Here is a 24,579-nt window from a genome sequence, read left to right as displayed (position 1 = left end):
CCATCGGTATACCGTTACATTGTTTGTCCTTTTCATTAAATACTAAAAACATACTACTACAATCACAGCCTTCACCTCGTAACGCAAGATACTTTTAGTTTAGAATAGTCGTAGTAATAGAATTTAGTCACGACATTTTATACATTCATTGAGTATCATTAAATAAAAAATAATTGTGTCATACTCATTAAAGCCGACTAGCAGCTCTATTAATAGGTTATGTTAATAATTTCATGTTTGACTACTCCTCTCTTCGATCACAATAAAAATGTAATAACATGGTGCACAAATACGAACGCGCGACCATGAAATGCTATAATTTGAATAAAATTGTTTCTTACGAAGCATAGTGTAACTAATATCTAGAAATAATATAATAATTGCACTTTCTAATGCATTATGCACTTTGCGTGTCACATAGATTGGCATATAATGTATAAAATGAAAAATTTATTAATAATATGACATCTTCTTATCAAAACTGTTTTAACTACTGCACCGGCCAATTGCATATCAATGTCGCCTACACAATTATGCATTTGGAGTCTAAGGCCAATTAGTTAATCAAGCTAGAATTACCAATCTACAATTTATATTAGCAGACTAGTTATGCCCACGACCTCTTAATTTAATACCATATAAGCGTATCCTTACTAATATAATAAATGTGAAAGCGAGTTTATTTGTTTGTTACTTTCTCGGCGTCGTAATGGCTTAACTAACCACTTTGAAATTTAGTATAGACGTACTATATGAGATGGAGAAGGACATAAGACCACATTGTATCCTGAATAGTAAATATATCTCGGTCACGCTAACATAAAGTAAAAAGAAAAAGCTAGTTTTATTAAAGTTTGCTTATGGACTGTATCGTTACTCTTCAACTGTTACTAAGAGGATTTCATTATTAAGGTACCTCAAATATATTAAAATATAATAGAAATACGACCCAGGCTTCTCAAGTATTTCATCTTTATTTGTTCAAACATAAAAGAAAAATATTTTGTCTATGAACAAAATGTCTTGATTACACATGCTATTAATATAATATTTGTTTGTGCGTGTAAACAACTGTATTTATCTATTCCCTACGGCCCACGCTGTTGTGCAAGTTTTTTGGATACTTAAAATGGCAAACATGCTGACGGCCAACCTAACGGAAAATAGTAACCGTCATATGTATACAAGAACATTACCCTGGATATCACAAAATGCACTGTGATGCCCATAGAAGGCAATAAATCCCTTTGCTAAAAATAGAGTAGGTATTTTAAAACTTTATTATGCTGGAATAGCATGCAATACAGTATTATAAATAATAATATGTGATGTATATCCATTTTGAAGTAGGTATTATTATTGTAAGCTATTTATAAAATAATTACAACAAAATACGACGCAACTTGACAGATGGACACGACGTAGCCGATGCTTACGCGGTGCTTCATAAAGCCCTTACTAAAATTAAACTTTAAAACATAGACATAAGGTTTCGTTTGATTATGTGTAGCACGTGCCAAAATACGAGCACCGCTACAAAAAAAAAGACAACAAATAACTAAGTATATCAGTTTACACTTACTTTTCAAATCTCACATCAGTGAGAGATCTATTGAGAGATATCATGTCACTGGCCAGCAAGTTGAACTGGTTCTCTTGAAATTTGTCCAACATTAGTTTCTCTTGTTCAATTGGTATGTTTACTGCTTTGCCTAAAACAATTATTATACAGTTGAAAATTTGAGATTTCTAAAAAGATCTACCAGTTTTCTTCATGACTATGCATTTATTTTCTTGTGACCATTACATTTAATCATTTGACTGTTTAATGCAATCAGAACAGGCGTAATTTTAAGTTCATTAGAAAACCAAACGTTTTAAAAAAAAATCTATAGACGTAATTTAAAAGAATATTATATTTGGATTTATAAATGTCATATGACTTGTGTATTACATTTCGTGTATTCGTAATGGTTTTGAACAAAATTATACTAATTAAGTTCCTTGTCACTTATGCTCTTAAAACCTTTAATGAATTAATCAAGCACATAAAAAATACTACTAGACATATTACACCGTTATTTACTATCAAACTACACAAAGTTTGTACAGTCACTAAATAATTCAAAAACAAATTTTGTGCAAGTATCGACGACGTAACAATCAAAAGAAGGTAAGGAGAAGGGTAGGTATACCATATTATGTCTATAATTAATTTAGCCCTGAAGAAAAGGACAAGATCCAGTTTTATTAGCATACTTAGAAACTTAAGTAAGTATACATTTTACCACTTAAAAATAGTAGACCTACTTAAATGACTATTATTTTATTTCTTTATCTATACAAAATAGCTAGAATAGCAACTAGATACAATAGTAACCTAGTCTCTGATAAGGATCTACCATTGTGAAGCTCGCAAGCGTATAAATTGCCCATCATTCAAAAAAGTAAATATGCCATCGAAAGTAGCCTAGAATCCTAGATAATAATTGAAAGTATGTAGACTCTTATAACACGGCTGTTCACGATTCCGCTCGTATTCTATATCGACATGAATTTACATTGTAGCAGGATGATCTATTATTATTAGTAATAGCATTATAACTTGCATTGATCTCTGTCTGGTCTGGTGTATTTATAGATAATAGTTTCTATGAAAGTACAGTAATAGAATCCAGGCATAATGGAGAATTTTATGTACTTATTTTATTTTGTACATTAGGTATATAATTACATTGTTTATATCCAAGAACCCTGATCTATAGTCAATACACCATAAAAATTTACGGACCAAATTTCAACTTCGTGAGTTGAGTAGTTTTTGGAATTTTATAATTGACTAAATCTTTTTTCCTTTTTTATTGAGAAAAAGAATAATTAAAGGAGTAATTTAACTTGCATATGTTGGAGATATAGAAATACGAATATCTTTTTGCTTTTACAATTTATTATAAACACAAGCAATGTTAAGCCTTATTATATGCAAACCTAAATCTATTGTTACATATTTAAATAAGTATTTTAATGGGGATTAAAAAAAATAAATATTACAACATACCCATTTCTCCAGGGGCTTCAGATTTTGGTCTAACTGGAGGAACAGGCACCCACCTAGCCAATCTGGACTTTGAATATGGAGCCAATACCAATCCATCATCCCCAACTTCTTGTTGTACTTCATTCTCTTCGAGATTTGTGTCATCATCATTTATTTGATGCTGTATTGCTGCTGCAATAGCTGCTTTTTTACCACCATACTCACCTATACTCTGTTAGAAAAGTTTAGATGTGTGTTAAAATGTAATTTTGTTGTTAATATAGAGACAATTTTAGCTAACACCATATGTAAATGGCTCATCAGCAGTGCAATGAACCAACCAACCAACCACTAAATGTGGCAAATTGTATTTGAAAACATCTAATATGGATGATGAAAATCAGATTATGGAACATCTGCACATGGAATACAAGTTAATACAAAGAGCTGTCCTTCCCAGTTCATGGATGCAAGTACAAATTATGTTCACATAATAAGCCCATAAAGATTGATTCTATTTACCACAATAAAATATTTTAGTGTACCATTGGTTCAAAAGATTAACTTAATACTAAAATGTTACATGCATACATGGTAGCAAAGTTCATTTGACTTTCTTAATTTAATTTTGATAGCTTATTAGTAAATCCCATTTCCTATATAATTTGGAATATTCTACTAGACATACTGCAAAAAAACATAAGGGTAACAAAAACATTCTTTTACTAATGGGTAAGGATTGTTAATAATGGGGATTAATGGCCCCATTGCTAGTAATCTACTCTCCTGGTCTGTTTGACCTCCATGCGCCCCCCCCCCCCCCCGAAAACTATTATGCTTGCTTCCTGGTGAATTCATTACTTTAGTCTGGCAGATTTCATTTTTACATATTATCAATGTATACTGAGAGCACAAGTGAAGTTACAATAAACACAGTGCTATTAAAACAGTACTATTTGGCTGCACTTTTCTGTAAGATAAAGGTAATTGATGTCAGGGAAGATATCTCTTTAAAAATTACTTCTTTTAAATAGTAAAAGTATAAGTTGCACAGGTTAAAAAAGAAAAAAATATCAATAAATACTGTTGTTTTGTAATGTACCTAGGTACATACTATCTCTGCACTTTTTAAAGATTGGTAAATAATTGTAATAGCACCAAACTCATCTCAGGTGCCATGTTTTATTGATTAATAAAATATACATAAACAAATAAGATTATAAATTTCAATATAAAGTTAATATTCTTAAATATGTATTATTACTATTGATTATTTGTACAGTAGCAATTGAGTACTTCAGAGGTGCATGTATGCTGTTAAAATACTGTCACAATTTACTACTCAGACTATTTTATCTGCTTAGACTTGTAAATACTGCTAGTAATTATGTAGTGATATAATTTCTAATCATAACCAAATTGTAATATATTTTATGTTGTATTTCATGCTATGGAACTACTCAATTAGAATATTTTAGTGACTTATTTGTTATATTTTAAGATTTTAATAGTCTATAAATATTATTAAGACCAATTAATATGCAAGAAGCAATATTTATTCATGAAAATTAAAAAAAAAGCTTAGTGTTTTGTTTATAAATATAAAATACAAATCTAAAAAAATGGTTTAAATTGAAAAATCAAACTATTCCTTGTTACTCTTAATAAATACTGCTACACACAAAAATGCATTTTATGTGTAATATATACAGTACTTACACTGTAGTGTTAAAGTGTTTAAAGTTATTGATTATAAACAAATAAACTTGTGTTTATCACTATATAGAAGGTACTACACTAAATACTTAAAATTGCAATAGTAAACAGTCACATGTGGTTGTGCTTTTCATGAACAAATATTTATTTATTACTTAAATAAATTAGCACAGCTTATAACAATTGTGTAATAGCTTTATTGGAAATTTATTATTTTTTTGTTAATAATAAATCTGCAACTTTTGATTCAGGAGAAAAGAGACATCTTGAAACCAGGGGACCAGTAAGCTATAATTGTGTATTAATCATTCTTATATAAAATCAATTTAAAAAGATAACTTTCATTAAATTTCATATATGTTATAGACCTTGAATAAAGTGAATAATATCTCAAGGCAATATACAAAATAATAATATAATAGATAAAAACTAGACTTACATGCACCTGGTGGATATTTAGAAACTAATTCAATTCTATATAAAATAATTAATCATTAATTAAGCTCACCCTATCTACATATTCACTAGACGTTTTCTTATTGCATCCGTCGCCAAAGCAGTCCGAATACATCGCCAGCAATGCAACATCAACCAGTAGCCATACCAGAGATGTAAGTAATATTATTCGGCATGTGTGTATTCTTATCTTACTTCGAAACATTTTTAACTAGAGTACTACTATATTTCACTGCCACATGTCAATACGAACGCCGATAGTCGTCGTTGACAACGACCTGCAACATGCAACTTTTTTAACAACAGTAACAAACGCATAAAACCACAAATTATATTTTTACTGTAACACGTATCACTGCCATAGTCAACTAATGCGTCGTTAAAAATAAATTATTATAGTTTCTATAGTGACTGACAAACAAAAATAATTATTCTGTACACAATTCACCGTAAGTAGGTTTCCGGATCTCTAAAGATATTGCACAAAATATTACTGCACAAAATTGTAACAGCACAAAGATTTGCGTTGTTTTAAAACACTTACTTTACAATGGTCTAATTATTGTAATAGAAAGGTTTAGAGATATTGTAGTATTTAGATTGAGTTTGATTCAAACGTGTACATATACAAATACAGGTACAGACCATAAGCACAAATAGCGATAGCGATCGGATCGCTCAGTCCGTCGGTAGTTTGTCGAACTGTGGTACCGTCAATATTCGTTCGATTTCGATTCGACAATCGCCAATTCGTCAAATGTCAAATGTTGAAAACTCATATCTAGCTACGTCAAACCATTTATGTCAAATATAAAGAAACTTCACACGCGGTATACGCGGTCCACACAGAGAAAGAAAGCGGTCCATTAAAAATAATAAAAATGATGTCTTACCTATATGCATACTTATCTAAAATTAATCAAGAGTTTTCATTAACAGAAAGACATGTTCTTAAGTTCACAATTTTTTTATTATTATATCACTGGATAGGTATTTATTATTATGATTTGTGATTTTATTATTTTGTTATTAAATATCATAAAATATTCGATATTAATGAAAAAGGATTATTAAAGAAATTTTGTTATTTAACAATTTATAATCACAAATGTAATAAATCACAATTGTTTTCTAATCGTCAAATGAGTTAAGTGTATCTTTAATAACAATTACATTAAAGATCTAATAGCAATAGATAGAAGTAATTATTATAATAGTAATTTTCGGTTTTTAATGACTCGCTAGTTACAGGTAATGCAAAATTATTGAATAGGAAAACTCAATTTTCACCAATTCATGATCAAAATTTATAGCTTTCTATTTCCATAATAAAATAATTTGTCATCTGGAAGTCTTACTTATAAATTGTTATATTTACCTGTAGATGGCTTCCGACTGATAAAAATATGTCATTGTATCGCACATAAATTGTATTTAAAATATATATTGAAAAAGTTTCACTACATATTCAACACTATTACATATAATACAAATCAGTTTTATCCAAGTTATTACTCACTTGCTATATACATTACTCAAATAATTAGTTTGTCCATCAATATAAAAGCGTTTGTAATGTAAAACAAAAAATCCCATCTTGTTCACGCATTCATGTTTTAATTTTTAGATTATGAAGAATTTAGAGTACGTTAAACTAAGCCTATGTTTTTATTACTAGTATCTACCAAAGATTTAAGTACCTATGGTTCTTTTCATAATAGTGATGTCTCATTATATGTATTGACTTATGGTATACATTGCCATGCATTAATGTCTTTTGGGATCGTAGATATTTCTATTATTCTTATCTATGCCGAAATATCAACCTCTAAGAAATAATATAATATCTATCAATAATCTATAGTGGCAAGAATAAAAGTCTTGTCACTGTCATCAACATTTTCAATCAACATCAACAATTGACTTAATTCAACAAATATACGTACTAGTTAATTTATTTAGTTTCAATATGATATTACAATACCTAATCAGTCTGTGAATATACAAGCAACTTGATTGATTTTATATCTATACGACGTGGTTGCCTAGTTTTCATCTGATTGTCATAAGAGTATCACGTTGAACTGTCTCGTAGTTTTTATTAGAAAAGCCAGAGTACGTGAAATTTTGACTTAAATCCTCCGCAGTTGTATAAGTTTTCTATTAATATATTGTTATTTTATTGATATACTTGTTTAAAATTATGAACAGAAGCAAGAACAGTAATTCTAAAATGCTGAGGACTTCTGAGTGCAACAGTGAACAGAACGTGAATGCAGACGGCTACAGGCTTATCACAAATGAAAATAAACCGCCGGACATTAAATATTCGAAAGAAAATTCATGGGTAGCTGGTGTACAAATGTTTGTGTCCTTTTTACTCGCCGGCTTTGGTATGGTGGCGGCCAGTTTGTTGCTAGACTTGGTGCAGCACTGGGATGTTTTCAAGCAAGTTTCAGAAGTATATATATTAGTACCAGCTCTTCTTGGGCTGAAGGGTAATTTGGAAATGACATTAGCATCACGATTATCTACCAATGCCCACTTAGGTCATCTTGAAACAAGTTTAGGAACATTAATCATTGGCAATTTATGTTTAATTCAATGTCAAGCTATACTTGTGGGTTTCTTAGCAGCAATGGCAGCAGTTGCTATGGGTTGGATTCCTTATGGAGAATTTGATATTCACCATGCTTTGTTACTGTGTGCATCAAGTGTCCTTACAGCTTCATTTGCTAGTTTAGTTCTTGGTCTTATCATGATTGGTGTTATAGTTATTTCAAGAAAGTTGTATATAAATCCAGACAATATTGCAACTCCAATAGCAGCTAGTCTAGGAGATTTAACAACCTTGGCATTATTATCTTGGATAGCTTCACTGTTATATTCATCTATTGGCACTAGTGTAATATTACCATCTATTATTATAATTGTTGGCGCAAGTCTTGTCCCAGTGTGTGGTTATATAGCATGGAAAAACAAATTTACTAAACAGGCATTGGATGAAGGATGGGTGCCTGTAGTGTCTGCTATGGTTATAAGTAGTGCTGGAGGTTTAATTCTGGACTATACAGTATCTAAATACAAAGGTGTTGCTGTATTCCAGTTGGTAATAAATGGTATTGGTGGCAACATGGTTGCAGTTCATGCTTCCAGGTTGTCAACATCCTTACACACAGGTCAAAAAGAAAATTCAGTGTTAGGCAAAACAACGAAATTGTTATTATTAATGGTCATACCTGGCCAACTAATATTTCTGTATACAATAGGTTACTTAAGGGCAGGTCACACATCTTTAACTCCTGTATTTATATTGGTATATATGTCAGCAGCTTTGCTGCAAGTATTCTTATTATTGTCAATAAGTCACTATATGGTGTTATGGATGTGGAAATTGGGAATGGATCCTGACAATTCAGCAATACCCTATTTAACTGCACTTGGTGACTTACTTGGTACAGCATTTTTAGGTGCTGCCTTCATTGTACTTGATGTTATAGGGGACAAAGATAGTGACCTAGGCGACTGAAAGTTATTTATATGTTAATAAAAGTTTTATGTTAAGAAAACCTAGTAAATAATTCTGTTATTACTATTGAAACATAATAAAATTATTTTGTTGTATCTGTCCTCAATATCTTTTAATTAAAACTTAATATGTGCAAGTCAAAGATATGAGTGAAGTGCCGATTAAAGTTTTGTCCAAAATATTATATAAACTTTTCTGTTTCAATTTGACATTGTCATTAATATTGTGATTAAGGTAGCAGGTACTATCCTTAATTTATACTATTTCATAAATTCCATAAAAATGTAATAACAACAAAAGACAGAAGAATTATTGAATGTCCAGTGCCATTTGGTTTTATGTATAATTTGATATATTAATGGTCTCATATTTTACTTAATGGCTGTTATATACAGTACATGTTTTCTTTATTATGTACTGATAGAAATATTGAGAATAATAAAATTATTACTTGATTCATGCAATTTACATGCATAGTTTATAGTACTTAAGACATAGTCAAATATATTTTGTGTATTTAGGTACTAACTCAAAGTATTTTATTGCCACTACATGTTTAGTTCTGTTGCTAATTTTAAAATATTTAGTTATAAAACTGGTCATCTTTCATAATTTTTTTTTTTGTATATTCTTGCTCAATGTAATACTATGACTAAGTACATAAGAGATATCTAAATATATATATTGGTGCTAAATAATATTTTAGATAACTATATTTTTATATGAAATTGTGATGCACTAGTATCAACAGACTAGCATATATTCGAATAAATATATTACTGTAATAAATGTGACATCTTTATTTTCTTAACCCACAACTATGAGTATATAGGAGATATGCAGGTGGATACTTATCACAAAATGATTGATCTGATACTTGTATCTTAACTTTATCTATAGGAAAATTCAATAAATACTAAATACACTTGGCAACATAGTCTATGTTGCTAAGTGTATTTTGCAAATTAAGATTGAGGCTAAAGCACCAAAAATTTTACTATGATCCTGGTTAATACATTTTTATATTAGATAACATGTCCAGACATGTCACAATTGCAGAAATGATGCAGGCTTGTTTTTTAAGTATTATAAAAAATAAAACAAATTTTTTTTTTACAATTTATTATCTTATCCTAATGTGTGAGAGGTAATTACTTTACTTCACGTAACCTTCTCACAGCTGAGCGGCAGGATGACGCGGCTGTTGTGGAGAACACCCAAGCGCCACCAGCTACTGTTCTTTTGCAGCGCTTGCATGACCAGATGCCAACACATGAGCGCTTCATTGCATCCTAGAATATTAATTTACACCTTTAGTTATATTTATTTTAATGACCACTTGAAATATTAAATAAGGTTTTTTTTTAATTATTTACTCACTATATATTATTAACTACTTTTTAATTTGTAAAAATCTTTCCACACAAGTGGAACTGAGCAACTTTCTCCACAGAACAAAACTAGATGAATATTTATCCAAGTATTAACTACTAGCTTTCTGGTTATTAGGTTTATAGACATGGATATCAAAAGTAGGAGAACCAATGAAAGAAACCATTTCTAAATGGTGTATCAAGATAAAACATGCATCAATTTTTAAGTTACATCTTTAGGAAAACAACTATGAAAATTGCATTTAATTTAGTGCAGTAGATTTTATGTGATACCAGACTATTTTTTTTTTATTCTCTATTGATCACTTGACAAAAATATTTGGTACAATATACAGCTGGACAGACAAACAAGATTCCTAAAAATTTTTCAACTTCTATTGCTCTTATTAAGATGTCTCACAACAATTTTTTTTATATGTCCCATGTACAGACATCACATCAGTTACAATTTTATTAATAAATATAATGTTTTTTCAATTTTTCACAGTAAATCATGTTCATAGTAGTTTGTATGAAAAATCTACTTTGTAATTATATTCATGCTTATTTGCTTACAATTTGATCTTTATCAGTACTTTAGATTGTTAAGGCTTTTAAACAAATTCACTGAGAGTCTAGATAAATCTCTGACGTAAGAGCATAAAATGATAAATATTTGCATATTTTTTTTTTTATGTTTGTTGGTAAATATGTAACCTGAAAATGTTTAGACAGAACCATGTCTGATAAATAATAAAATGCAGAAACTGATACCTATTTGGAAATCTATTTAAAATTTATTTATAGCAAGTCTAACAAACCATTTCATTTCTAAAATAAACAATATCATGTACTTAAATTGGGTTGGTTGGGATAGAATTATTTAATTCCTTAGTTAAAAGACAAAGATTGTTTTGATAAACCAAGTGATTAACTAATATTTAAATAAAAAAAAGTAGCATGACATCAGCAAAATTTATTAAAAAAATAAATTGATTGAATTCCTGTTCTTGAATAGAAAATTGTAAATATGCATTATAATTAATTCCTACTCTATAAACATTAATTACATATTCTTAACAAATCACATAATATTCATATTTTTTTTTATTTATTTGAGACACCAACAATTAATTCAAGTATATAATGTTAATTACTGGTAGCCATGTCATACATTATTACAGAAAGTATTATTTAGTTACTGTAATGAAACAACATAAAAATATGTGCACAAATATACAGGCATGTATAAAATTCATATTTTATTTTATATTACAGGGATTTATTTTGATAATGATGAAAATTTTCTCATCATTATCATTATTGATCATTTGGTCAATGTAACTTACAAAATGAATGTCCACTTTTGATTTGTATTTTTTTTTTCTTTTTAATTAATCTGAATATTTCAATGTAATAATATTTGAAGATGGGAAATAAGCATATTTCTCAACTAATTACTCACCTTGTCCATAACATAACTGAACACAATAGACTATAGAAAACAATTTCACTAACCTTTCCACAGAAAGAGCAAGTGTATTTAGCATGTTGAGTCACTTCCATCTTTTTAACCATTTTACGCAATGAAGCACCATAACGTGTGCCATATTTGCCAGTGATTCCGACCTTTTTCGTGCGTTTGGCCTGGAATTAAAGAATGTTATTGTTTGACTACATGGTTCCACTAGAGTAAAACATTAATAAGTTTTTATCTAATCGTGGCATGAAATAAATATCAGTAAACTCTATAAAAGTGACACATATAACTGGGATATATTTTATTTCAGTTCATAATTTAAGATTGCGAAGATTTTTAACAATTTAAACCTCACCATTTTTAATAACCTGTTTAATCCAAAAGCCGAATTGACAGAAAGGACGAAATAATAAAAAAACTAAATCTTATTGATGACAGTTTAATGACACTTGACAGTTTTGACATTTGACACTTCAGTGTTGCCAAAATTGTTATTCAATTTCAATACAATTTCAATTTCAGTGTTCTTAACACTGAAATTAATTCAAGTCCTAAAAACAAGGAATTAAATAGAAGGAATGATATAATAAAAACTGTAAATCATATGATTGCTTACTTTCTTCTTATGCAAATATAATTAGTAAAAAGAAGACGAAAGATACACCATTAGTTGCTATTTTTCTCACTTCATAGCAGGGTAGTGTATAGAAAATGTAAATTCTTGTTCTTAGTGTGTTTATAAAATTTTTGTTTATTTACATTATTAGATTAAATATTCGACATAAATTATATAGAAAGTATGCGAGCTGGTTGTATCTGAATTTGGTATATCATACGGCCGTATAACATATTGTGCAAATTATTGTCCTATTGTTTCTCTTACTTTAACATACAAGTTATTATATTTTCTGTTTCATGTATTGCCAATTTATGTACTTTAGAATCTAAGTTTGAAACGTAATTGTTGTAATTGAAAATTAATAAACGTGAAAAGGTTTAATGTGACACGTTCCCTGGGTAATACTGAACACAGTGACAATAAATATATGTTATGCTGTGTCTTAATTTGTATAATTAATAAATATTACAGTATATAGGTACTGCACTGAAAAGTTCTTATACTAACTTAACTAACTAGTTTGTCGAGCGTCGCAAATAGTGGTGATATTGTATCTTTCTTCCCCAGTTACATTATAGTTATAACTATAAGAATTGTCTGTTGTAGCTATATTATATTTCACACAGTGTTTAATTTATATTAATAAAAAGTAAGAAGTCAGGAAATAAATACTAATTAAAAGATTACGTTTTAGTAAATAATATTTTTGTCAATGTCCCTAACAACAACATAAATAAAGAGCAGGATCTAGTTTGAGGTGCCATTATTCTAAACGTGTCTCTAAAATTGAATTTTCTTTTAATTGAAATCTTTGCTACAAAGACAATTATGAACTAATTTGGTAATAGATTTAAGTCAAAATTACATTAAAATAGTTTAGAGAAATGACGTTTCAGAATCGGCCCGTTGAATAACGGTTCATTTTTTATCCTGGCAATTTATTTCCCTGCTTTTGACAGACCATTTCATTGACGAATTCAATGACCTACAAATTTACGAAAGGTCGATCTTACGGATAAAAAGCCGTCCTAATAACCTGGACGGATTAGGTTTAGTTATATTAAAAATCAAAAATGTTGCGATCAATCGTTGTACGAAATCAAGTTTTGAACACCGGCCTGAAGAAAGCCGTTCGATCTAATGTTACAAGATGCATGAGCACAGAATTGGCAAAGAGAAAACAATCAAATAAGTAAGTCTTTATTAACTAATACTTTTGTTTGTTTATATAGTAAATATTAGTCGTTCTCATGGATTTTCTTTGTAATAATATAATTTTGAATGGGTGAGTGCATAAAGTAATAAATTTTATTATGTACTTTATTCACAAATATGTAATTTAAGCGGTTCTCATTGCATAACCAAAAACCCTTTTCACCTTGGAAACTGTCATCTCTAGATACGAAGGTCGTTGCCGGCATCCTACATGTGATGATACCAGAATCATTTTAATGACCCATTAACATTCTACTGCCAGGTACAAGTAGCTTCCTATAAGAGGTTAATATTGACCTACTGTTACCATGTTCAAAAATTGAACATGGTAACAGTAGGTCAATATTATCCCCTGTCTATAATTTTCCATAATGATTTTTTTTCTAATTATACTACCTTCTAACTCCATAAGCTACCATATGTTATTCCAGCTGTGTCTGCGACTTTTCCAATATAGCACCTAAAAAGTATCCTATGTCCTTCTCCATCCCAAATACTATGTATAAATCAAATTTATATGCTCTGTATATATAGGAGGATTAATAAATTTGCATATTACTAATTGCAAATTCTTTAACAGTAATCTAATGTATATAGTAGTAATCTAATAATTTTATTAATTTGATGCAGATTATTATCAAGTTCACAATGCAAGACAATATCTGTGGCACCACAATGGAACACTCAGCTGAGACAATATTCAAGTTTACCATCACATATAAAAGTAAAACTCCCAGCTTTATCTCCTACTATGGAAAATGGATCCATAGTCAGTTGGGAGAAGAAAGAGGGTGATAAACTTAATGAAGGTACAATTTTTTATATTATTGTTAAGGCTTTCAAAATTATTTCTGCAGTTTGGAATTGTCTATAAACTCCTGTTTCACAAAAGTTACTCTCAATATTTAACTTATTTAAAAAATAAAATATATTATTTAAAATAGGCATATTCTTGTATTCCAAAGTCAGTTTCATATTTTATATAATTACATATTATTAGATATAAGCATAAAACTAAACATATATTTTATTTTAGGTGATCTACTTTGTGAGATTGAAACTGACAAAGCAACAATGGGATTTGAGACTCCTGAGGAGGGGTATTTAGCAAAAATATTAATCCCAGCTGGAACTAAAGGAGTGCCAGTTGGCAAGTTGCTCTGCATCATTGTTGAAAATCAGGCAGATGTTGCAGCATTTAAGGACTTCAAAGATGATTGTAAGTAATTCCAACAGTAGGCTAGTTATTATTTAATTTAATACTACAACATCATCATAGCCATGTTGGAATTTGTGTTAATGTTTTATTTAATTAAATAAATGAAATGATAATAATATTTTAATGTGATGTGTGATTTATAAATATTAAAAGGCATGTGTTTTCTATATTGTTAGATTTTTAAGTTATTTACCTAAGTATAAAGTGTGGTTCAATTACTAGTTGGATATGAAGAATGAATTTTTGTATAAATAAATAATTGTTTAATTGCATGAATCCACTAACATCATTTTTACTTAATTCACAGCACCTGATCCTGCACCAAAACCGGCAGAAAAAGGTTATTTTTCCCATAGTATTTTAGCTATACATCTCATTTTTACTTTTAATTATCTGTATATTAATCCTTCATACCTATTGTAGACAATTGCTTTATTCTAAGATCTCACATGTCGACAAATTTATAATTTTTATAATGCCCTATATTTTTACAGCTGAATTCACATACTTTTGGAATGTAAATAATTGTAAATATGTATGCCCAAAAACTTCAGACCATCTGAACCCAAAAAATAATAGTTACAATTCATCACTAAATAACATTGACCTTACAAGGTCAATGGTATATATTGATTGACACAACAAGGTCAAAATATAATAAACTAAATATTGTCTTAAGATTAAAGTATTAAGTATAATATTTAATGGTAGATCATAGTTGTTTAGGATGTGTGTACAACTCCTAAGTACTCATACTGTAATATTAATGTAAAGTACATTTAAAATAGTATCATTAAATTATATGCTTCACAGTTCATTACAAATCATTATTGTCACTTTAGAAATTCATATAAATATAAACACGCTTATTTACATTTGAGATTGCCCATAATGGCAATGTTTACACGTGACAATTTTTCAGGGCCAATATCTTTCCGCCAACACTATTATTAGCAGGAAAAATTATAATACATTTTTATATGTATAGTACATTCCTATAAATACTTTTCGCGCAAATTAACGCGGTACTTTAGCAGCGGCAATGAACTTTTGCTCGTGTTTTTGCATCCTTCGCTTGTATATCGAATGATATACTGTATGAAAGATTGACACTAAATAATAATACTACTATGAAATAATATTATTGTACAATATTATTACTTATACAAAACCCACTTTATTATTTATTACTTATACAGTCACACAGATGGCGAGATTTTGGGACTGTAAGATGTCACCGTGTAAACGCGGCTTATATATGTATGTATATAAACTTGAAATATTCTCGCAGCAGAGAAGCCAGCAGCCCCCGCTGAGGCGCCGGCGCCGGCCGCCAAGGCCCCCGCGCCGGCCCCTAAGGCGCCCGCTGCGGGCCGCCCCGCCCCGGCGCCGGCGGCCCCTGCCGCAGAAGGTAGGGTCTACGCCAGCCCCATGGCCAGAAGGCTTGCTGAACTCAAGAAAATCCGACTTGGAGGTGAATGTCTCCTTTTACACCAAAACTCACTTGCTTTCCTAGTAAAAACGTTTTTCAATAGCTAGATAAAACTTGTCTGTTATAAGATAGAACATTATAAATCTTTCCTAACAGGATTTAAAAAGTTAATCTGAAAATGTGATATGATATAAACACATGATATAAACGTTTGTATAATTTCTTAAAATTTGTTTTAAGTGTTTATTGTATTTTTCTCTTAAATAAACAAAGAATCACATTTTTTAACTTAATATTTATAAAAAAGTACACAATTTCTCTGCTTTATGCTATCAAACTTACTATATAGACACTCTCTTAAAGCGAAAATTAACATCATTTTGCATTTTATTCATGTACAAGTTTTATCTAGTATTGAAAAATCGTCCTCATTTTGTTACTACCACTATTTATACGAGGTTTGTCCGGAAAGTACGTATAAAAGTTTTTTAAAAATTTTATTTTACAATTATTCAGGTAAATCAATTTTATCCCCTTCAAAGTACTCCCCCTGTGACACTTGTGCCAACGCCGTTTCCACTGTGAGAAGGCTCCTTGAAAGTCCTCTGGTTGTAGGTTTCTCAGCTGCCCCGTCGTAGCTTTTTTTATCTCATTTATGTCCCCCAAATGCCGCCCCCGAAGTACCAATTTGGTTTTTGGGAACAAGAAGAAGTCACACGGGGCCAAATCCGGCGAATAGGGGGGTGTTCGGTCACCGTAATGGAATTTTTACTCAAAAACTCACGGACAACAAGAGAGGTGTGGGCAGGGGCATTGTCGTGGTGAAGAATCCAACGCCCCTCTCGCGCCAATTCTGGACGAACTCGTGCCACACGAGCTTTGAGGCGTCTGAGCACATCGACGTAGAATTTTCCATCAACTGTCTGGCCTGGAGGGACGAATTCTTGATGGACAATCCCCCGAACATCGAAAAAAACAATCAACATTGTCTTGACATTTGAGCGGGATTTTCTTGATTTTTTTGTTCGTGGTTCCCCGGATGTCTTCCACTCTTTGCTTTCACGGCCATTCTTGCCGAGTTTCGAGAGAAACTTGATTACGACGCGCTGCTCTTCAACGGAAGCGGGCTCCATGCCGACGGGGTTTCGTTAAGAGGTAATTTCACAGATGGCGTGACAAGCCAGTTCGCACCGCACGGCGGTCAGACCAGAACTGAAGCATTGTTAGGGACATAAGGAAGGGGTCCTGCGCTTACCTGGCCTCCCCACTCCTCTTTCTCGCATTCCAGAACACTTTTATACGAACTTTCCGGACAGACCTCGTAATTGCCGACATAGAAGTTACTCATAGTAGAGCTTGATATGTATAATTTAGATTAACCTTCTTTGTTATCTGTTTAGAGACAGTTTATCATAAACATTTTTCACCACCTTATCAAAGCCAAACAGAAGTTTTAATTAATGTTCATGCACGCTATTGATGCTCGATATCTTTTATATATTTCCTTCCAAATTTATATAACGCGTGTCACAAGAATATCATGTATAATGATCATAATCACCAAGCGTGATGGCGTGATCATATCTTCTTCACATAGATAGGATGACGTTTGGATTTAGTTTCTAGAGATGTAACGATGATAAAATCGACTATTTTATCACATCGATTATGTAATTGAATTGTCCGATTTCAATTATTCTGAAATATAATTAAGTTAGAAAGAGTATCCTTACAATCTGTGTGTACATGGCACAATTAATAAACAATTTTAGCATGTATTTTTATCGAATTTTATCATTTAAAAATAGAACAAGCAGTAATATGTCATCAAATACGCTTTGATTTTACCAATTAATTTGTTTATAATGTGCGCTGTTATTTTGATAAAAAGATATATTCAATGTTTACTAATTGTGCGGAGTAAAGACTTGTTGTATATGGTATGTTTGACTGATCATATTAGCTTCCTCATAACGTCATACATAGTAATCTTAGTATTTATTTGTCTCTATCATCATCATCATCTCAGCCATTATCTGTCCACTGCTAAACATAGATTTTCCCATAGACTGCCATAAGGAATGGTCCAGAGCTACCTGCATCCACTGACTCCCTGCAATGTATTTGAGGTCGTCACTCTTATCTAATGTAGGTCGTCCTACATAAAGTTTTCCCGTACGTCGCCACTCAAGAATATTCCTTCCCCATTTGTTGTCGGTTCTTCGAGCTATGTGACCAGCCCATTGTCACTTCAGCTTGTTTATATTTCCTTCTATATTGACTCTGTATTTTCCATGTTTAATGAATTCATTAATGTAATTAATATGCTTTTATGTCTGTCTTCATCATGAAGATTAGTTAATTTAAACCTGTATGTTGGCGTTTCGTAGATTGCAGGCGATGTTAGTTAGTGCTATGTGCTATCAGCATATATTTGTACCATTCATATGTGAGTTTTGGTATCAAAATTATGAATTTTTGATTATAGATGCAACCTTTTGACTTGGGAGTAGGTATATAGAGAATAGAGATATTGTAATATTAAACAATTTTCCGTTAGGTTCAATAGGAGGTGGATAAAAAAGCTTTTGAGATGCAACTTTCAAATTTAACCATATATTTGTAACTATAAAAAAATTGATGGGTAGGTTAGTTAATTTTAAACTTTCGAATTGTTTACACATATAATGCAATGCGCGTAGAAACGTCGGCAATAAATAAGCAGGTATGTAGGTACTTTTTATCTGGAAAGGTTTGTCATCGCGTTAAGTCACGATTGTGTATACAAAATATGTGTAGTAGATTTAAAAAAATTCTATAATGTTATGAGAGAATTTTTTGAAATTCTTTTGAACCAACCTTGTCATATGTCAAGATTGGTTATAGTCTAATTTTAAAATTGTATAAAATAAATTTTAGTAAATTAAATAGTACATAATCATGTAATCTTTGAAAATGCCCTTGGTGGATGGTATGACATAAATTCAAATACTTATTTACTTCACCGTTTATAATTTTCAAATATCAAATTTTATTAACATTTAATTGCATAATAGATTGCGTCTATTAAAAGTTTATTTCATGCCAACTACAGGGGAAGGTTCTGGACTATATGGGTCACTGAAGAGCGGGGATCTCGCAGGCGCTCCAGCAGCGGAGGCTGCGGAGTCTCGCGGGGCTCCAGCGCCGCCCGCGCCTGCACCCGGCGCTTCTTACGTGGACATCCCCTTGTCTGGCATGCGGGAAACCATCGCGAAGCGTCTTTCCGCCGCCAAACAGAGCATCCCTCATTATCAGCTCACTATGACTGTGAATGTTGAGAAGACTCTAGCGATGAGGAAGAGAGTTAATGAGCAGCTGCAGGAAGAAAAAGCTGGTGTAAAGGTTAGTTATTTTTTAATATGAGATTTAACTGTATGCCTTAATATTTTATTTAATTATAAAACTTAACTGATATTATAAACTGTTTCTCCTACAGAAAGCTACATTAATAGCGACGGTTACTCGTTGGGCTGTAGTTTAAAAAAAAAACCATGCAATTTATATAGAGTAACATTTATTAAGAGTTACTTGCAATGTCATGTCTAATTTTGTTATTATTATGATTTGAATTTGGCAATAATGTCAAAATATGCATTTGAAACAAAACTTTCATCATACATCCACTTCTAACGTAATAATTTAATATTTTAAGACTTCATTATTTTTCATATTAATTTTTCTATTTTCATATGTATTATTATTATTTTTTATAATTGTTTTTTTTTTCATTATGCAGGTGTCAGTTAACGATTTCATTGTCAAAGCAGTGGCAGCAGCATGTAAAAGAGTGCCAGTGGTTAATTCGTACTGGCAAGACACCTTTATTAGACAGTAAGTGACTTTTGTAACATACAACGCCCTCTAGTCCCGACCTAAGTAAAGCTTGTACTATAAATAATAAACTACTAATTTAATTTCTTTTTACCAACATATAGTATATTGAAAAAATCTCTTTGAGTGTGCTGAGTTTATACTTTCTCCAATGGAACAATGTTTCTTATTTTATATTTCTCATTAATTATGCAAATAAGAAACAATAAGTTTTTGCGGATAAAGTTACAAGAAGTAGCTAGTTTGATACGAAATATAACGAATGCATATGTATCAGTACAACCGTAGCGTTTAAGTATAGCTAGCACTGTATTTATAGTGTATTTAAAGTTTGTAGGCCCCTAGGCTACATCTGTGGGTTGGGTCTCATTTTACGAATATATCTTAAAATTACATTTAGTTTTCTATTTTTTTATTTTTTATTTTTAATCCTTTACCAAGTATCAGTACAGGTATTTGGTACTTAAAATTCAATTGAATTAATGAGACGAAAATAGAAAGAATTATTGAAATATTCAATATTGTTTATTAAATTACACTTCCCATGTGAAAGATCCCCAAAAGAATTCCCAGCAATGGCTAGTAATAAAATTTCAATACATATTAGTAGTAAATTAAGTTTCCATTTTCCCGTTTATCTAACTTTGTAACTAATTCTGCCCATTTAAGGCAAGAGTCCATTTTTAGTGAGGGCCCATTTATAGTGGTGACTCCTGGGTTGTAGCCTATGTAGTTTATGCTTAAATGCGACATTGTGTATAGCGTACTTTAAGAAGACATGTTTCATTTAACTCATTCTTCTACTGATGGTAGTTACTATATTCTACTCTTTTTAATATCTCTCTGTAATAGTATTTTATCGATTATATGATATTGTTTAAAATATTTATACTTTCTTCCACTGTTTTAATTGTAAAATGTTTTTATTATTTTTATACGATTGGTTTCAAAACGTCACTGCTTGTTAAATAATATCCTATTTTAAAATATTTTAAATAATATCCTAATATAATTGGTACAATTAAGATCCGTCAGGACGTCACGATAGTACATTATAAAAATCATTTACTTTCAGATTCTCAAACGTTGATGTCAGTGTGGCAGTAGCCACTCCATCTGGCCTAATAACACCGATATTGTTCAACGCCGATTCACGAGGCATCATCGATCTATCCAAGACGATGAAAGAGCTAGCACAGAAAGCCAAAGATGGAAAATTACAACCACAGGAATACCAGGGTGGAACTGTTACTGTTTCCAACCTCGGAATGTTTGGTAAGTGAATTCCCTAGTATAATAAAAAAAAAAATTGAATTATAATAAAAAAATTTGTTAAAGAGAAATATCCAATAATTATAATCACTGTAATACCCAAATAATAATGTCAGATTGTATAATTTAATTCGAAATCATTTTTAGGTATTACAATGTTCAACGCCATCATTAATCCCCCACAATCGTTAATATTGGCGTGCGGTGGTGTACAGGAGTTAGTTATTGTTGATAAGAATATTCCAGAAGGGTATGTATTTCTATTTTTTTTTAATAATATATATGACAAACTTAATATAACAATAAGAATTGTTTAATGGACCTCTTACACGATAATGGTAACAATGCGTATTATATATCTTATCCAGTTATAATACGACGAACGACCGACCGATCGTAGATCACAAAGAAATTCAATATTTGTTTACCCTATGTTGATAACCCGTTAAATGTCCCACTACTAAGCATGGATCTCCCCATAAAAGGTGGTTTTCTAGCCTACTAATAATACAATGATAGCTAGGCTTAGTACCGTGTTTCTGAGTCTTCCTTTTCTTGCATTTCTCTTGTTTCATTCTCTTAGACAGCTCTTACCATATTTTGGGGATGTGAAGTGGAGACATATGGTGTCCTTACTCTGTTACTATATACTACTATATTGACATATTTAAGATTATTCACCAGTAAAGAGAGGGGGGGGGGGGTTAAAAAAGGCACATTATGTACTCTGAGATATGACTTTACGTATAATTTAAATGCATCCTGTGGTGGGCACTAGATAATTCTGAGATGGGCAATATGCACCTAACTAAGTGTTGCTTCCTTGGATACTGATGTAGTAGTTTGTATTAAACTATTTCTATATTATTTTTGTATTTCGTTACTCACTTGTGATCTATTAATTGCTAAATACATAGTTTGAATAAAACTTACTGCAACAGCAACTTTTGCAGAATTTAGTTGTAGTAACATAGGGCTAAACTACAGATAAAAATTCTAGATATATGAGATTTTTTTATTCTTGTTTCATTTTTATATAATAGATATCAAAACTAAATCTACATTTTTTTGTCACTACTATTTTTTTTAGATTCCGAACGGCGAAGTTCATTTCGTTCACGGCTTCAGCAGACCACAGAGTTATTGATGGCGCGGTTGGCGCACAATGGATGAGCGAATTAAGAAAGAACCTCGAAGACCCCTCCAATATTATAATGTAAAAATGCAACCGACTAACGACAAATAATTATAGACTCATGGTATTTGCTGAGTATACCTAGTAGCCAACGATTTTTTTACGTAATTAAGCTAATAAATGAAATGCCTATAATGTATATCGCCAGAAATGTTCGAGTAATAGATCAGACACAATAATACATTTCTGGTGTGTGATATTTGTACTGTTATTAAAAATTAAAATTTTGCAATGGGTATATCAATAGGTACATTCTGAAAATTGTAATTGAAAAGACATATTGTTTTATAATGTTTGAATGTTATGATATTATTGACATCTTTTGAATAGCGGGGGATAAGCTACAGCGTATAAATGAAACTCAGATGTTCGATATCAAATTGATAAATACACAATACATTTTGTGTGAATACATTTTCATATCCTCCTTACGGTATATTTGTCGTTGTATGTATATTTTATAAACAGTGCGGTAAAGAGAATTGATTCCATAAATTATTGTAAGTTACTTAAAAATTCAAGTTGTAAGTGTGTTTGCCCTTAAGTTTCTATCACCTCATCATTCATTTCACTTTTTACGAAGGACGTGCGATTGTTAAAGATGTTAAGTGATTATTTATTTAGCAAATTAAGTAATGAACGTACAATAATTACATGTTTATTAATGGTGAATACTCCATATAATTTTAATGTTACTTGGTATATGTTTGCTGCCTATTATATATTGTAAAGCAGGAGTATTTCTTGCTTTATGATATGTAACTAAACATATAATCAATGTCAACAAATATATTATTTATTTACAAGTGACTCGGTCAATTTACACGCATTTTTGTGATATCCGGTGAGTATTCGGCTATTGTTTTGGAGTAAAGATCTACCTGCTTTATATCGGTTTAATTTTTATTACTTTACAGTAGAAAAAATCGATATTTATAACTGGATTAGTCAAGCGTAGGTATGTAAATACATTGGTTAGATGTTTGGTGCAAGATGTGATTGGCATACTATGCAAGTGTTGTTAACGTCTTGACTTTTATATACTGCCAGTTGATATATGGACGATAGTGAAATATATTTTATTCTTATACGTGCCTTTTATTTATTATAATTATTGTCTCTACCTATCTGTTATCTGGAGGTTAAAATCCTGTCGAACACAAATCCTAACAAGATTTGCTTTGTGTAACCTACTGATTGAAATATACTAGTTCATTAATGTTACACCCACAGCACGAGAGACCTATTAAATTCGGCGGATTATACAAAGCATATTTGTATTAATTTGTGTAGGATGAGCCTTTTAACCTTCTTCAATATCCTACCATCAAATATTTACGTTTGAATGTTTGTTTTTCTATCATGTTGAAGTCATTAAATATTTAGAATGAAACCTAGTACTCTGATGGAACATATTAAATTAACCTAATAGGAGACTTTCTTGACCATTAAGGGACGAAATTGTTAAATGCTTAGGATAGTGTATTCTGAGATTCCGCACGTATACAAGATCATGTAATAAGTAGAATGACGAGAAAGACCTGAAAAAAAGGGAGTCCATGTAAATAAAAAAAAAAAAAATTTAAAACCAAGTAGATTTTAATAAGAGGTATTAGCTTTTCAGTTACTTATATTTTAATTCTTAGTTTTTTTTTTATACTACTGAGGTGACAAACAAGCATACGGCCCACCTGATGGTAAGCGGTTACCGTAGCCTGGTAATTTTTAGTATTTAATAAGATAAAAAATTTTAGGAGGTAGTAGTCGTGCGTACATATATTTTTTTAAATTATTTATTCCATTATTCAAATAATGTGTATATCTAGGAGAAAAAGTAATCACTGTTTAAATGTGTGTGTGTAATGTTTGAGCTTTAATAAAAATAAAAAATGTTATTATACATTTTTTATTCTTATTAAAGCTCATTGATTTATGTTCAGGTAATACTGCAATAACTACCGCATTGCAACGAGGTAGGTATTTATAAAGTATTTAATAGTTATTCAAGCATTTACAAAATATATTTTTATCAAGGATCTATACTTGTATAATAAAAGTTTGTATGGACGCGCTAATCTCTAAAGGACTACAAGTCGAAGTTTGAAATTCTTTTTGCATTGGCAAACATTCTAAGTTATTCAACATCACGATATGACCGATTAT

The 24,579-nt window shown here is 30.8% G+C and overlaps 4 protein-coding genes across 13 annotated transcripts in view; 2 read left to right on the top strand and 2 right to left on the bottom strand.

Moving 5' to 3' along the window:
- LOC113516190 (polypeptide N-acetylgalactosaminyltransferase 5) overlaps positions 1–5,983 on the bottom strand; it is a 36,501-nt gene extending 30,518 nt beyond the window's left edge. For 2 of the 4 annotated variants that reach the window (XM_052900998.1, XM_052900999.1), the window contains exons 1-4: positions 5,855–5,983; positions 5,262–5,487; positions 3,059–3,269; positions 1,583–1,712 (exon numbers count right to left, since the gene is read on the bottom strand). In XM_052900998.1, coding sequence (XP_052756958.1) covers positions 1,583–1,712; positions 3,059–3,269; positions 5,262–5,414 — 494 coding nt within the window. In that variant the 5' untranslated portion in view covers positions 5,415–5,487; positions 5,855–5,983. Of the gene's footprint in view, positions 1–1,582; positions 1,713–3,058; positions 3,270–5,261; positions 5,488–5,657 lie in introns of all 4 variants that reach the window. The other 2 variants (XM_052901000.1, XM_052901001.1) reach the window with 2 other exon arrangements.
- Positions 5,984–7,089: 1,106 nt separating this feature from the next.
- On the top strand, positions 7,090–9,527 carry LOC113516113 (solute carrier family 41 member 1-like). Its single transcript, XM_026900482.3, has 2 exons — positions 7,090–7,324; positions 7,421–9,527. Exon 2 carries the CDS (start codon positions 7,443–7,445, stop codon positions 8,736–8,738), a length of 1,296 nt encoding a protein of 431 aa, XP_026756283.1. The 5' UTR covers positions 7,090–7,324; positions 7,421–7,442; the 3' UTR covers positions 8,739–9,527.
- A 313-nt stretch (positions 9,528–9,840) lies between these two features.
- Positions 9,841–12,096, bottom strand: LOC113516100 (60S ribosomal protein L37a). The gene is made up of 3 exons (XM_026900466.3): positions 11,947–12,096; positions 11,630–11,758; positions 9,841–10,030 (listed from the first exon to the last, which is right to left on the bottom strand). The coding sequence occupies exons 1-3, from the start codon at positions 11,947–11,949 to the stop codon at positions 9,890–9,892; spliced, it is 273 nt and encodes a 90-aa protein (XP_026756267.1). The 5' UTR covers positions 11,950–12,096; the 3' UTR covers positions 9,841–9,889.
- Positions 12,097–13,174: 1,078 nt separating this feature from the next.
- Positions 13,175–23,504, top strand: LOC113516020 (dihydrolipoyllysine-residue acetyltransferase component of pyruvate dehydrogenase complex, mitochondrial). Of its 7 annotated transcripts, none has more exons than XM_052901008.1 (10): positions 13,175–13,402; positions 14,056–14,234; positions 14,462–14,644; positions 14,952–14,984; positions 15,939–16,055; positions 19,219–19,460; positions 19,855–19,949; positions 21,025–21,224; positions 21,369–21,471; positions 22,312–23,504. In XM_052901008.1, exons 1-10 carry the CDS (start codon positions 13,284–13,286, stop codon positions 22,439–22,441), a joined length of 1,401 nt encoding a protein of 466 aa, XP_052756968.1. In that variant the 5' UTR covers positions 13,175–13,283; the 3' UTR covers positions 22,442–23,504. The 7 variants fall into 7 exon arrangements, with proteins under 7 accessions (XP_052756968.1, XP_052756966.1, XP_052756963.1 ...); XM_052901006.1 differs by having other exon boundaries at positions 19,171–19,460; XM_052901003.1 differs by having other exon boundaries at positions 15,939–16,118; positions 19,171–19,460.
- Positions 23,505–24,579: the final 1,075 nt, after the last annotated feature.

Source organism: Galleria mellonella, unplaced genomic scaffold (genome assembly GCF_026898425.1).
Source record: "Galleria mellonella isolate WM207_F2 unplaced genomic scaffold, CSIRO_AGI_GalMel_v1 utg74, whole genome shotgun sequence".
Taxonomy (NCBI): Eukaryota; Metazoa; Arthropoda; class Insecta; order Lepidoptera; family Pyralidae; genus Galleria; species Galleria mellonella.
This window is presented reverse-complemented; position numbering and strand designations above follow the sequence as displayed.